At 50.2% G+C, this 14,442-nt stretch overlaps 1 protein-coding gene across 2 annotated transcripts in view; it reads right to left on the bottom strand.

The window, feature by feature from the left end:
• The window catches only part of RAD23B (RAD23 homolog B, nucleotide excision repair protein), a 58,536-nt gene extending 50,669 nt beyond the window's left edge, over window positions 1-7,867 (bottom strand). Inside the window, exon 1 of one of the 2 annotated variants that reach the window (XM_038401744.2) lies at window positions 7,709-7,867. In XM_038401744.2, the coding sequence (XP_038257672.1) occupies window positions 7,709-7,774 (66 nt within the window). In that variant the 5' untranslated portion in view covers window positions 7,775-7,867. The remainder of the gene's footprint in view (window positions 1-7,708) is intronic. The other variant, XM_038401745.2, reaches the window with a different exon arrangement.
• Window positions 7,868-14,442: the final 6,575 nt, after the last annotated feature.

The raw sequence follows: 14,442 nt of genomic DNA, 5'->3' as shown, positions 1-14,442 counted from the left end.
AGATTATTTTGGGGAAAATTACATTTATTACTCACTTTATTCTTGAATATTGAGCAAATGCAAAGTCCTATCTGCCACAAAAATCAAGTGTTTAGGGCTAGATGCCACTCCTGTCGATTTCAATGGCAAAACTGCCACTGACTTGAGTTAGGGCAGGATTGTGCTTTTAAGCGCTGTGGCCTTCCCACTTCATTAACTGCTTTTAAACAGTCTTTAGCAAAACTTCTGAAGTACTGAAGAGATTAGAAACTGATGGGACCAATATGCCTTTCAGTCTCAAACTTGCATATAAATCCACTTGTAAAGTTTCAACCACCCAAAAGACTATTTGGTTTAGTAACATTATCTGATTCACAAATTTGACATTATCACTACAAGTAGGACCACAGAAAAGTACCAGAGTTAAGTTTTGGGATTTCCCGCATATATATGTTTGTGATTACATCAGCAGAAAAAGCATTTCAGATTTGTCAGATTTTACCTAGGCTCTGTGCTCCTGACTGACAGGTTTTTACCCACATCGTTCACTGTGAGCCTGCTGCCTTACTCCCCACCCCTCAAAGTCTCCCTTATCTTCTCTGCTAGGGTAGTCACTTCTTCCTATCACCCTCCAAGACCAGTGTATCATTCTTGATGGAGCACTAAGAATGCTGACTTAGTGAAGCCCCACATGCAACACCACCATCCCCATTATAGCTTTTCCCCCTTCCTCCTCCCATTGCAGCTTCAATGGAACCTGCTTCATGTCCAGGATTCCTTCTTTGTTAGATCCCAGCCTCCAAGCAGATTCCGTAATGCTAAAATTTGAGAGGCTGAAACTTTCATCATCATCAGATATCTGCTATGAACAGGGCTTTTTGATGTGTACATGCTAGTTATATTTTACTGTTAAAATTAACATGAACACAAAATTTGTCCAAAAGTTGTTTTTAAAATAGCTTCCACAACTTAAAAAAAAAAAAAAAAAAAAAAAAAGATTTCTTAAACAGGCATTCCCCGAAGAGTGCTAGCACAGGAGAATTCAGGCAATGTTAACTAGACACTGTTGGAAGAAGAGTGACATTTTTGGCATTTCTCTCAGCTTGGAAAGAGATTTACTTCAATAGACTCGTAAAATATAAGTTAAACATAACTTAACCTGGTTGAATTATTGAGATCAGTATTCAACATATTAGGGAAGCTTAAAAACATTTTACCCAGCACTGCTGTATATTTAAAAGGCATGCTATTCCTGGGCCACATCAACTGCATCTTGGTCTAGGCATTCCCAACAACGTAACACCTTTCAAAGTCTACAACTCTGGATTGTCATAACTGTCTTTCAGCCACAGGCAAGAACTCCTTTGCTAGACACTACTGCAAAAGTCTCGGGTAGTGGGAATTATTTCAGCCTGTGGTCCTCTACTGCATTCACCATTTCAATCAAACGTTGCCAGTAAACAGGAGTACCAATTATTATGCCACCGGACTCCTTGTTTTTGTGGATACAGATACTGCTACCCCGATATTATATAAACAGGTGCTTTTGTTCATCCTGAACCAACCAGAATGAATTACAAGTATTCAGCCAGAAAAACTTAGAACGCTCCAACTGCTCCAACTGGCAAAACAATTTTCCATTGAGAATGAGGGGTGTAAATATAATCTCTACACACTTGTTCCAAAAGTTGACTGCCCAAAATTCAGAGGCCAGAACAAAGTGTGGCAAGTATTTTCCCCCCCAACACAGACCCCACAGAACTTCTCCAACCATGAGGCCTTTAGCCAAGACTTTCTTAAAACAAGTATTATACCAGATGAGATGTTCTACAGTTTCTACCTGATAAATTTAGAAGGGTACTTCCATGGACACAAGACAGGTCCTGCTTCAAGTCTAGTAATTAGAAAGGGGAAGTTCGGACCATGCTAGTACTTAAATAAAAAAATTTAAAAAAATAAAAAAAACTCAACAACATCTAACTTAGGACCATAGCAACAACATTCAATAACTTGGTTATGTGAGCCTGTTCTTTGATTAAGGGAGATTTTGTCAGAAGTTTATGCAAAATGCTGAAATTGTTACTGAATTTGTGGTTATTTTTATATAAAATGAAAATTAAGTGTGTTGTTTCATGTTCTTAGTGGAAAGTATAGTTAAATATTTTTGTGACATCTCATGGTTGAATACTTCTAATGACAATATGTAGTGTTTCTTACTTTGCACTCAACATCAGCTGTTATTTCTTTGTTCTTTTAAGCTTGACTTATATAAAGAAAGTTAAAGAAGTGGCCAGAAATTGCTAGAATAGTAGAATAGGTTTAAAACATAAATTTCCTGAGCCTATCTTAACTGGATCATTTTGGCCATGTCACAGGACAGGGCAGTGCTCCAGGTAATCAAACCTACCTTTAGCATTGAGCACGTAGAAACAGTGAATTGACTAAATGTAACGTTTCAAAAACTCCCAGGAGTTAACACATTTTGATTCAACACAAGTTTAACATTTGGTTTGGGCACTAGTACACTTCACTATAAAGGGCCATTTTCAAAATTAGACTGAAAGGGAACATCCAACCAATAAAACAGCTTTAAAACCTAAATTAACAAGGCTATTTTAAAGGATTTGGTGATTTAAACTGATTTTGATTTTTAACACAGGCCTCATGAGCATGTTTTTTATAAAGCTGGCATTACAATTTACCATCAGCTGTTCCAATGTTTGGCATACTTTTTCCAACAAGAAAAGGAGTACTTGTGGCACCTTAGAGACTAACAAATGTATTTGAGCATAAGCTTTCGGGAGCCACAGCTCAATTCATCGGATGCATTTGGTGGAAAATACAGAGGGGAGATTGATATACACACGCAGAGCAATCACTTAAGATGAGCCATCACAGCAGCGGGGGGGGGGGAGGGGGGAGGAGGAAAACCTTTCATGGTGACAAGCAAGGTAGTCTATTTCCAGCAGTTAACAAGAACATCTGAGGAACAGTGGGGGTGGGGTGGGGGGGGAGAAATAACATGGGGAAATAGTTTTACTTTGTGTAATGACTCATCCATTCCCAGTCTCTATTCAAGCCTAAGTTAATTGTATCCAGTTGGCAAATTAATTCCAATTCTGCAGTCTCTCCTTGGAGTCTGTTTTTGAAGCTTTTTTGTTGAAGGATAGCCACCCTCAGGTCTGTAATCGAGTGACCGGAGAGATTGAAGTGTTCCCCCAGTGGTTTCTGAATGTTATAATTCTTGATGTCTGATGTGTGTCCATTCATTCTTTTACGTAGAGACTGTCCAGTTTGGCCAATGTACATGGCAGAGGGGCATTGCTGGCACATGATGGCATATATCACATTGGTAGATGCGCAGGTGAATGAGCCTCTGATAGTGTGGCTGATGTGATTAGGCCCTATGATGGTGTCCCCTGAATAGATATGTGGGCAAAGTTGGCAACGGGTTTTGTTGCAAGGATAGGTTCCTGGGTTAGTGGTTCTGTTGTGTGGTGTGTGGTTGCTGGTGAGTATTTGCTTCAGATTCGGGGGCTGTCTGTAAGCAAGGACTGGCCTGTCTCCAAGATCTGTGAGAGCGATGGGTCGTCCTTCAGGATAGGTTGTAGATCCTTGATGATGCGTTGGAGAGGTTTTAGTTGGGGGCTGAAGGTGATGGCTAGTGGCGTTCTGTTATTTTCTTTCTTGGGCCTGTCCTGTAGTAGGTGACTTCTGGGTACTCTTCTGGCTCTGTCAATCTGTTTCTTCACTTCAGCAGGTGGGTATTGTAGTTGTAGGAATGCATGATAGAGATCTTGTAGGTGTTTGTCTCTGTCTGAGAGGTTGGAGCAAATGCGGTTGTATCGTAGAGCTTGGCTGTAGACAATGGATCGTGTGGTGTGATCTGGATGAAAGCTAGAGGCACGTAGGTAGAAATAGCGGTCAGTAGGTTTCCGGTATAGGGTGGTGTTTATGTGACCATCGCTTATTAGCACCGTAGTGTCCAGGAAGTGGATCTCTTGTGTGGACTGGTCCAGGCTGAGGTTGATGGTGGGATGGAAATTGTTGAAATCATGGTGGAATTCCTCAAGAGCTTCTTTTCCATGGGTCCAAATGATGAAGATGTCATCAATGTAGCGCAAGTAGAGGAGGGGCATTAGGGAACGAGAGCTGAGGAAGCGTTGTTCTAAGTCAGCCATAAAAATGCTGACATACTGTGGGGCCATGCGGGTACCCATCGCAGTGCCGCTGATTTGAAGGTATACATTGTCCCCAAATGTGAAATAGTTATGGGTGAGGACAAAGTCACAAAGTTCAGCCACCAGGTTAGCCGTGACATTATCGGGGATACTGTTCCTGACGGCTTGTAGTCCATCTTTGTGTGGAGTGTTGGTGTAGAGGCTTCTGCATCCATAGTGGCTAGGATGGTGTTTTTAGGAAGATCACCAATGGATTGTAGTTTCCTTAGGAAGTCAGTGGTGTCTCGAAGATAGCTGGGAGTGCTGGTAGCGTAGGGCCTGAGGAGGGAGTCTACATAGCCAGACAATCCTGCTGTCAGGGTGCCAATGCCCGAGATGATGGGGCGTCCAGGATTTCCAGGTTTATGGATCTTGGGTAGCAGATAGAATACCCCAGGTCGGGGTTCTAGGGGTGTGTCTGTGCGGATTTGTTCTTGTGCTTTTTCAGGGAGTTTCTTGAGCAAATGGTGTAGTTTCTTTTGGTAACTCTCAGTGGGATCAGAGGGTAATGGCTTGTAGAAAGTGGTGTTGGAGAGCTGCTTTGCTAGTTTAATACTTCAACCCTATTGCTGCAGAGTTACCAAAATCATGGTTTCATGATATATAATTTGACATAAGATACCCAAAAAATCTTCTCATATTTTTAGCCATAATTCTACTGAAACATTGTGTGTATGCAAAGCCCCTAATTTACTGGAGCAAGTTCTTTGCTCAGTTACTCCTACACAGTGATCAAATGTTTATTAATTGGAGAAACCATTCTACTTCCCCATCCTCCAATACCTAGCCCAGGGGTGGGGAACCTACGGCCCATGGGCCAGATCCAGCCCACTGCTTCATTTTAGCTGGCAGCTTTCCGTGGCATGGGCCAGAAGTTCTGAGTCCCCCCAGCCCCCAAACTCCGTGCCCTAAGTCAGAACACCCTCCCTCACACACCATGCATCCCCACCCAACCGGCTGCCCCAGCCCCGAGCCCCCCCCCCACACACTCCCTCCCTGAGCTTGCACCCCAAACCTCCTCCCACACCCCAATCCCCTACCCCAGCCCTGAGCTTGCTCCCGCACTCTAAACTCCTTGGCCCCAGCTCAGAGCCCCCTCCTACACCCCAAAGCCCTCACCCGCAGCCCCACCCCCAGAGCCTGCACCCACCAGCCAAAGCCCTCACCCCATCCCGCACCCAAACTCCCCGTCAGAGCCTAGAAGCCCTGTCCCACACCCTGAAACCCTAATATCTGGCCCCAACCTGGAGCCTAGGGGAAGCCCCGAGCCTCTGCGCACCCCTGTGGGGCTGTGTGTGGCCTGTGACTGATTTTTTTATGTGGATCAGTGCCCCGATAGAAAAAAGGTTCCCCACCCCTGACCTAGCCTATATTTTTTGCAGTCTCACATGCATGGCTGGCAAACCTCCCCCTTAATCCCCCCCTTTTCCTAGGACCTCAGAGCTGCTCCAATTCACTCAATATGATGAGAAGGGGAATAAAAAGAGAGAAAGCGACTCCCTGGGTAGGGATTAATTATAAAGGATAGTGTTTTAAGCCTGTGAAGGACTCCGCTGTGTACATTTCAATTAGACATTCACAATCTCTCTCAGCCAACTTGTCTAGACCCAAGCACCCCTGTGAGCAAGCTGCAGTTCCCCAGCAGCCCCACACTCACAACACTCAATTATCTTTTCTTTTTGGAGGTGGGAGGGAAGAGGAGAGCAGGGGTGTTTAAACAATCAAACCTAAGTAAATGATGAGGCAGAGAGGTCTTTCGATAGTTTCATTGCTGAGCCCTAATGGGCAAAGCCTGGGGAAGATTCACTGAAATCCCAGTGGGGTGTTAGAAGATGGCAGCAGGTATGGGTGTAACATGGGGGAACTAGCTGTAAGAGGTTGCACCCACATTCCTCTCTGAGTTTAAAGGGCACCGTAGTCAACTTCCAAAGTTGGACAGGGTATAAGTACCTAACCCTCATTTTAGTTACACGCACAATCCCCCCCCGCCACCCCAATATCAATATTTTGCAGTAACATCCGTCACCCACCACCTTGCAGAATTAGTCTCTAAGGTGCCACAAGTCCTCCTTTTCTTTTTGTAGATACTGAGTAACAGGCTACTCTGAAACCACTCACTGGGACTGCCAGTGGAGTCACCCCACGCATGCACCCCCACTATAGAGCAGTCACTGCAACTGAAACTCAGAAGACAGGTTTCAGAGTAGCAGCCGTGTTAGTCTGTATTCGCAAAAAGAAAAGGAGGACTTGTGGCACCTTAGAGACTAACAAATTTATTAGAGCATAAGCTTTCGTGAGCAACACAAAATTTGATGCATCCAATGAAGTGAGCCGTAGCTCACGAAAGCTTATGCTCAAACAAATGTGTTAGTCTCTAAGGTGCCACAAGTCCTCCTTTTCTTTTTGTGAAACTCTAAAGGAACTACTAGAATCCCCCCCACCCCCAAGCCTCTGGGGTCTCTCAATTCACACCCAGCACAGCCACCCTCCCTCAAAATGCTCCCCCTCCTCCCCAGAGGAGAAGTGCAGTCACAGCAACCCACACCCCAGGCCAGGCCATGAGTCTCCCCATATACACCAACCCCAGCAGACACACACAGGCCTCACCCAGCAGAGGCGCCCCAGTCCCCCCCATCCACCCCCCCCGGCACCCTAACAACACCCACGCCCTGTAAAACGGGTCTCCACTATTCACAAACTGGAACAGCTGCTAACCCCCCCCCGCCACCATGGCCTCCCCACCCCATCACCCCCCCGCGCCACTCTCCCAACCCCCACAGCCTCCCCACCTCTTCCCTAAGGGGCCTACTCCCTCCCCACCTCTATCACCCCAACCTCCCCGTGCCACTCCCCCCAACCCCTCCAGCTTCCCGCCCAACCCCCACCCCAGCCTCCCCACCTCTCCCCTGGAGGGGCCTACTCCCTCCCCCCACCCCGGCCTCCCCACCTCTATCACCCCAACCCCCCCGCGCCACTCCCCACAACCCCCCCAGAGGGACCTCCTCCCGCCCCCACCCCTGGCCTCCCCCCCTCTATCCCCCCAACGCCCCCCGCGCCACTCTCCCCAACCCCCGCCCGGCCTCCCCACCTCTCTCCTGGAGGGGCCTACTCCCTCCCCCCACCCTGGCCTCCCCCACCTCTATCACCCCAACCTCCCCGTGCCACTCCCCCCAACCCCTCCAGCTTCCCGCCCAACCCCACCCCGGCCTCCCCACCTCTCCCCGGAGGGGCCTACTCCCTCCCCCCACCCCGGCCTCCCCACCTCTATCACCCCAACCTCCCCCCTCCCACTCCCCCAAACCCCTCCAGCTCTCCCCCAGAGGGGCCTATTCCCCCCCCCGGCCTCCCCACCCCTACCAGCCCAACCTCCCCCCGCGCCACTCCCCAGCCCCCCAGCTCTCCCCCAGAGGGGCCTATTCCCCCCCGGCCTCCCCACGCCTATCACCCCAACCCTCCCCCCGCCCCCCCCGTCGGGGCCTCCTCCGGCCCCGGCCCGCCCCCCCGCGCACCGTCTCCTCGGGGTCGATGTCGATCTTGAAGGTCTGCTGCTGCAGGGTTTTCAGGGTGATCTGCATGGCGAGGGCGCCGCCCCGGGCTCGGCCGCCCCGCGCTCGCGGCCTGCGCCTCCCGGACCCGCTCCCGCCGCCGGGGCCCCGGGGCCGCTCCCGCCGCTTGGCGCGCGGGCAGGGGAGGGGAGTCGGGGGAGGGGCGGGGGCGCGCGTGCGGGCGGGCGGGCGGGGAGAGTCTCTCGCGCCTCACAGCCTGGCCGCCGCCATCATGACTCGCCTCCGCAGCCCCCTGCACAAGAGAGGAGGGGAGAGGGGCAGGGACGCGCCGTGCGCAGGCGCGGGGGGCGGCCTGTGCGCATGTGCAGGGAGGACTTCGGCGGCTGGCGGAGAAGCTGCTGGGTAGGAAGGGGATTGAAGGAGGGGGAGGGGTTAAGGGCTGGGATGGGGGCAGGGGCTGCTGGGGGCTGGGGTAGGGTTGCTGTGGGGGGGCTGGGATTGGGGGCAGGGGCTGGTGGGGGCTGGGTTAGGGTTGCTGTGGGGGGGGGCTGGGATGGGGGGCAGGGGCTGCTGCGGGCTGGGTTAGGGTTGCTGTGGGGGGGGCTGGGATGGGGGGCAGGGGCTGCTGGGGGCTGGGTTAGGGTTGCTGTGGGGGGGGCTGGGATGGGGGCAGGGGCTGGTGGGGGCTGGGTTAGGGTTGCTGTGGGGGGCTGGGATGGGGGCAGGGGCTGCTGGGGGCTGGGTTAAGGTTGCTGTGGGGGGGCTGGGATGGGGGGCAGGGGCTGCTGGGGGCTGGGTTAGGGTTGCTGTGGGGGGGGCTGGGATGGGGGTAGGGGCTGCTGGGGGCTGGGTTAGGGTTGCTGTGGGGGGGCTGGGAGTGGGGGTAGGGGCTGGTGGGGGCTGGGTTAGGGTTGCTGTGGGGGGGCTGGGATGGGGGGCAGGGGCTGCTGCGGGCTGGGTTAGGGTTGCTGTGGGGGGGGCTGGGATTGGGGGTAGGGGCTGGTGGGGGCTGGGTTAGGGTTGCTGTGGGGGGGCTGGGATTGGGGGCAGGGGCTGCTGGGGGCTGGGTTAGGGTTGCTGTGGGGGGGCTGGGATTGGGGGCAGGGGCTGGTGGGGGCTGGGTTAGGGTTGCTGTGTCGGGGGCTGGGATTGGGGGTAGGGGCTGGTGGGGGCTGGGTTAGGGTTGCTGTGGGGGGGCTGGGAATGGGGGCAGGGGCTGGTGGGGCTGGGTTAGGGTTGCTGTGTCGGGGGTGGATTGGGGGCAGGGGCTGGTGGGGGCTGGTTAGGGTTGCTGTGTCGGGGGCTGGGATTGGGGGTAGGGGCTGTGGGGGCTGGGTTAGGGTTGCTGTGTCGGGGGCTGGGATTGGGGTAGGGGCTGGTGGGGGCTGGTTAGGGTTGCTGTGGGGGGGCTGGGATGGGGGTAGGGGTTGGTGGGGGCTGGGGTAGGGTTGCTGTGGGGGGGCTGGGATTGGGGGCAGGGGCTGCTGGGGGCTGGGTTAGGGTTGCTGTGGGGGTGCTGGGATTGGGGTAGGGGCTGCTGGGGGCTGGGTTAGGGTTGCTGTGGGGGGGCTGGATTGGGGGGCAGGGGCTGGTGGGGCTGGGATTGGGGGCAGGGGCTGCTGGGGGCTAGGTTAGGGTTGCTGTGGGGGTGCTGGGATGGGGGCAGGGGCTGGTGGGGGCTGGGTTAGGGTTGCTGTGGGGGTGCTGGGGATGGGGGCAGGGGCTGCTGGGGGCTGGGTTAGGGTTGCTGTGGGGGGGCTGGGATGGGGGGCAGGGGCTGCTGGGGGCTGGGTTAGGGTTGCTGTGGGGTGCTGGGATTGGGGGCAGGGGCTGGTGGGGGCTGGTTAGGGTTGCTGTGGGGGTGCTGGGGATGGGGGCAGGGGCTGCTGGGGCCTGGGTTCGGGTTGCTGGGGGAAGGGGCTGCGGAGGGCTGGGATTGGGGAGAAGGGCTGCCGGGGGTTGAGTTAGGGCTGCTGGGGGAAGGGGCTCTTGGAAGGAGCTAGGATTCAGGAGGGAAGGGCAGTCCCCGGGCTGTCTGGGATTGGGCATGAATGAAGAGGAGTTGAGACTGGAGGAGGAGCTGGGATCCAGCATCCTCTGCCTGGCTCCTACCCCTGTAAAGTGTTGTACAGTATAATACACAGGAGCCTAAGCACATGGGGGTTGTGATGAGCATGACACATGGATGGCACCTCTCCCCCATATTTTCATATGTGTTATACTCTTTTTATGATGCCCCCATAAAAAAAAATCCTGTCTCAGTATACTTCTATGACAGTTTTCAGAGTAGCAGCCGGGTTAGTCTGTATTCGCAAAAAGAAAAGGAGAACTTGTGGCACCTTAAAGACTAACAAATTTATTAGAGCATAAGCTTTCGTGAACTACAGCTCACTTCATCGGTTGCATTACCCTCTGATCCCACTGAGGGTTACCAGAAGAAACTACAGTATTTGCTCAAGAAACTCCCTGAAAAAGCACAAAAACAAATCCGCACAGACACCCCTAGAACCCCGACCTGGGGTATTCTATCTGCTACCCAAGATCCATAAACCTGGAAATCCTGGATGCCCATCATCTCGGGCATTGGCACCCTGACAGCAGGATTGTCTGGCTATGTAGACTCCCTCCTCAGGCCCTACGCGACCAGCACTCCCAGCTGTCTTCGAGACACCACTGACTTCCTGAGGAAACTACAGTCCATTGGTGATCTTCCTAAAAACACCATCCTAGCCACTATGGATGTAGAAGCCTCTACACCAACATTCCACACAAAGATGGACTACAAGCCGTCAGGAACGGTATCCCTGATAATGTCACGGCTAACCTGGTGGCTGAACTTTGTGACTCTGTCTTCACCCATAACTATTCACATTTGGGACAATGTATACCTTCAAATCAGCGGCACTGCGATGGGTACCCGCATGGCACCACAGTATGCCAAAATTTTTATGGCTGACTTAGAACAACGCTTCCTCAGCTCTCGTCCCCTAATGCCCCTACTCTACTTGCGCTACATTGATGACATCTTCATCATTTGGACCCATGGAAAGGAAGCCCTTGAAGAATTCCACCATGATTTCAACAATTTCCATCCACCATCAACCTCAGCCCTGGACCAGTCCACACACGAGATCCACTTCTGGACACTACGGTGCTAATAAGCGATGGTCACATAAACACCACCCTATACCGGAAACCTATCTGACCGCTATTCCTACCTACGTGCCTCTTGCTTTCATTCAGATCACACCACACGATCTATTGTGTACAGCCAAGCTCTACAATTATAATCGCATTTGCTCCAACCCCCTCAGACAGAAGAGACAAACACCTACAAGATCTCTATCATGCATTCCTACAACTACAATACCCACCTGCTGAAGTGAAGAAAACAGATTGACAGAGCCAGAAGAGTACCCAGAAGTCACCTACTACAGGACAGGCCCAACAAGAAAACAACAGAACGCCAGTAGCCATCACCTTCAGCCCCCCAACTAAAACCTCTCCAACGCATCATCAAGGATCTACAACTATCCTGAAGGACGACCCATCACTCTCACAGATCTTGGGAGACAGGCCAGTCCCTTGCTTACAGACAGCCCCCCAACCTGAATCAAATATTCACCAGCAACCACACAACAGAACCACTAACCCAGGAACCTATTCTTGCAACAAAGCCCATTGCCAACTCTGTCCACATATCTATTCAGGGGACACCATCATAGGGCCTAATCACATCAGCCACACTATCAGAGGCTCGTTCACCTGTGCATCTACCAATGTGATATATGCCATCATGTGCCAGCAATGCCCCTCTGCCATGTACATTGGTCAAACTGGACAGTCTCTACGTAAAAGAATAAATGGACACAAATCAGACGTCAAGAATTATAACGTTCAAAAACCAGTTGGAGAACACTTCAATCTCTCCGGTCACTCGATCACAGACCTGAGGGTGGCTATACTTCAACAAAAAAGCTTCAAAAACAGACTCCAACGAGAGACTGCTGAATTGGAATTAATTTGCAAACTGGATACAATTAACTTAGGCTTGAATAGAGACTGGGAGTGGATGGGTCAATACACAAAGTAAAACTATTTTCCCCATGTTATTTCTGCCCCCCCCCACCCCATCCCCCACTGTTCCTCAGACGTTCTTGTTAACTGCTGGAAATGGCCCACCTTGATTATCGCCACAAAAGGTTTTTCTCCTTCTCCCACCTCCCCGTCCCCCCGCTGTGCTATGATAGCAAATTTTTTTTGTTGACTCTGTAAGGGCACAACCCTGCTTCCATTCAAAGTCAATGGCAAAATTTCTGTTTGCTTCACTGGCAGTAAAGTTGAACCTAAGATTTCACTACTTTCAGTTAAGTTAAAGTCTGGATTGCAAACCTAAATGGCCCCAGTGATTATTATCTGTTCAAAAGGCCTGATCTTTCTTTTCTAAATATTTGTCTCCATCAGTTCGCCCATGTCTTTTCTCCATTATCCAAGACTCTTCCGTAGCTGCTCTGACATTCATTAGCTTAAAATCAAATCACCCAAACAGAGGTTTTTGTTTTCATTTCTTTACTATTACAAAGTGAAATTATTAATTACAGAGCTGTAGGAAAACAAGCTGAAACAAAAATCATACTGAGCTGTTAACTGACAAGATGAAGAATCTTGGGCCTCAGGGAGTACCAAATAGTAGTAAGGTCCCGATCTTGCAATTAGATCTATATGTGTGGACATCTGTGCCCATGGAGGCTTTCCTTGGGCACATGGATACACTCACATTGAGCTAGTTGCGAGATCCTAAATGTGTTTGGACAACAGTAATTTTCAATTGACAATTGATATTAAATGGGCATCAGTTGTACCAAATTAGTACTATGTGTTTTGGCCCAGGGGTTGCCCCCCTCCCATGGGGGTGACATTTTCCACTGAGTCAATATTAAGTGACCTATGCTGTGCTTGCTTATAAGCTCTGATTTCTTTGTTGGTGTTACATCCATTAGTACAATATTGCAATGGACCTTTCTGGAATGTGTTACAGTAAAATCAGTGAAACCCGCTGCGACCACAGCTCCAGAATAGGTGAATTCGTAACATATTTCCAGTTTGAAAGACAAATCACTTCTGTGTAAATGTTTATATTTGTCAGTACTTAGCCTAATTTTAAATAGTCACAGCTTTATTCATCTTTAACAATAAAAGTATTCTTTCCTTTCAAGGTTGACAGGCCTGATCTTTAATGTACATTAAAACTGCCATTTAAAAATAAAATTTCCTCTTGATTATGAAAAATCTATCGGCTTTGAATAATCCCACTGAAGGCAATGGTGATACTTATGTGAGTAAAGTTACTTGGGTGTAAGCACTTGCATGGTCACACCCAAAAGGGAGGAAATTCACAGTCAAGTCTCCAACCCCAAAATACAACAGACTGTCAAACCTGATTCTGATCTACCTCATGCAAGTGCAAATCAAGAGTAATTCTACTGTAGTCAATAAATTTGCAATAGTAAATAACACTAGTAGGAAATCAGAATCAGACCCAGACTTTCTTCCAGGGAGGAGTATAAAAATATTGCTCAGGCATGCAGTGAAATCAGGAAGCCCAAATCACACTTGGAGTTGCAGCTAGCGAGGGATGTTAAGAGTAACAAGAAGCGTTTCTTCAGATATGTTAGCAAAAGAAGAAAGTCAAGGAAAGTGTGGGCCCCTTACTGAATGAGGGAGGCAACCTAGTGACAGAGGATGTGGAAAAAGCTAATCTACTTAATGCTTTTTTGCCTCTGTCTTCACAAACAAGGTCAGCTCCCAGACTACTGCACCGGGCAGCACAGCATGGGGCGGAGGTGACCAGCCCTCTGTGGAGAAAGAAGGGGTTCGGGACTATTTAGAAAAGCTGGACGAGCACAAGTCCATGGGGCCGGATGTGCTGCGTCAGAGAGTGCTAAAGGAGTTGGCAGATGTGATTGCAGAGCCATTGGCCATTATCTTTGAAAACTCATGGAAATCGGGGGAGGTCCCTGACCACTGGAAAAAGGCTAATGTTGTGCCCATCTTTTAAAAAGGGAACAAGGAAGATCTGGGGAACTACAGGCCAGTCAGCCTCACCTCAGTCCCTGGAAAAATCATGAAGCAGGTCCTCAAGGAATCAGTTCTGAAGCGCTTAGAGGAGAGGAAAGTGATCAGGAACAGTCAGCATGGATTCTCAGGGCAAGTCATGCCTGACTAATCTAATTGCCTTCGATGATGAGATAACTGGCTCTGTGGATGAGGGGAAAACAGTGGACGTGTTATTCCTTGACTTTAGCAAAGCTTTTGACACGGTTTCCCACAGTATTCTTGCTAGCAAGTTAAAGAAGTATGGGCTAGATGAATGGACTATAAGGTAGATAGAAAGCTAGCTAGATCATCGGGTTCAACGGGTAGTTATCAATGGCTCCATGTCTAGTTGGCAGACGGTATCAAGCGGGGGGCCCCAAGGGTTAGTCCTGGGGATGGTTTTGTTCAATATCTTCATTAATTATCTGGAGGATGGTGTGGATTGCACCCTCAGCAAGTTTGCAGATGACGCTAAATTGGGAGGAGAGGTAGATACGCTGGAGGGTAGGGATAGGATACAGAGGGACCTAGACAAATTAGAGGATTGGGCCAAAAGGAATCTGATGAGGTTCAACAAGGACAAGTGCAGAGTCCTGCACTGAGGACGGAAGAATCCCATGCACCGCTACAGACGAGGGACC

This window comes from Dermochelys coriacea, chromosome 5 (assembly GCF_009764565.3).
Source record: "Dermochelys coriacea isolate rDerCor1 chromosome 5, rDerCor1.pri.v4, whole genome shotgun sequence".
In the NCBI taxonomy this organism is placed as follows: domain Eukaryota; kingdom Metazoa; phylum Chordata; order Testudines; family Dermochelyidae; genus Dermochelys; species Dermochelys coriacea.
This window is presented reverse-complemented; position numbering and strand designations above follow the sequence as displayed.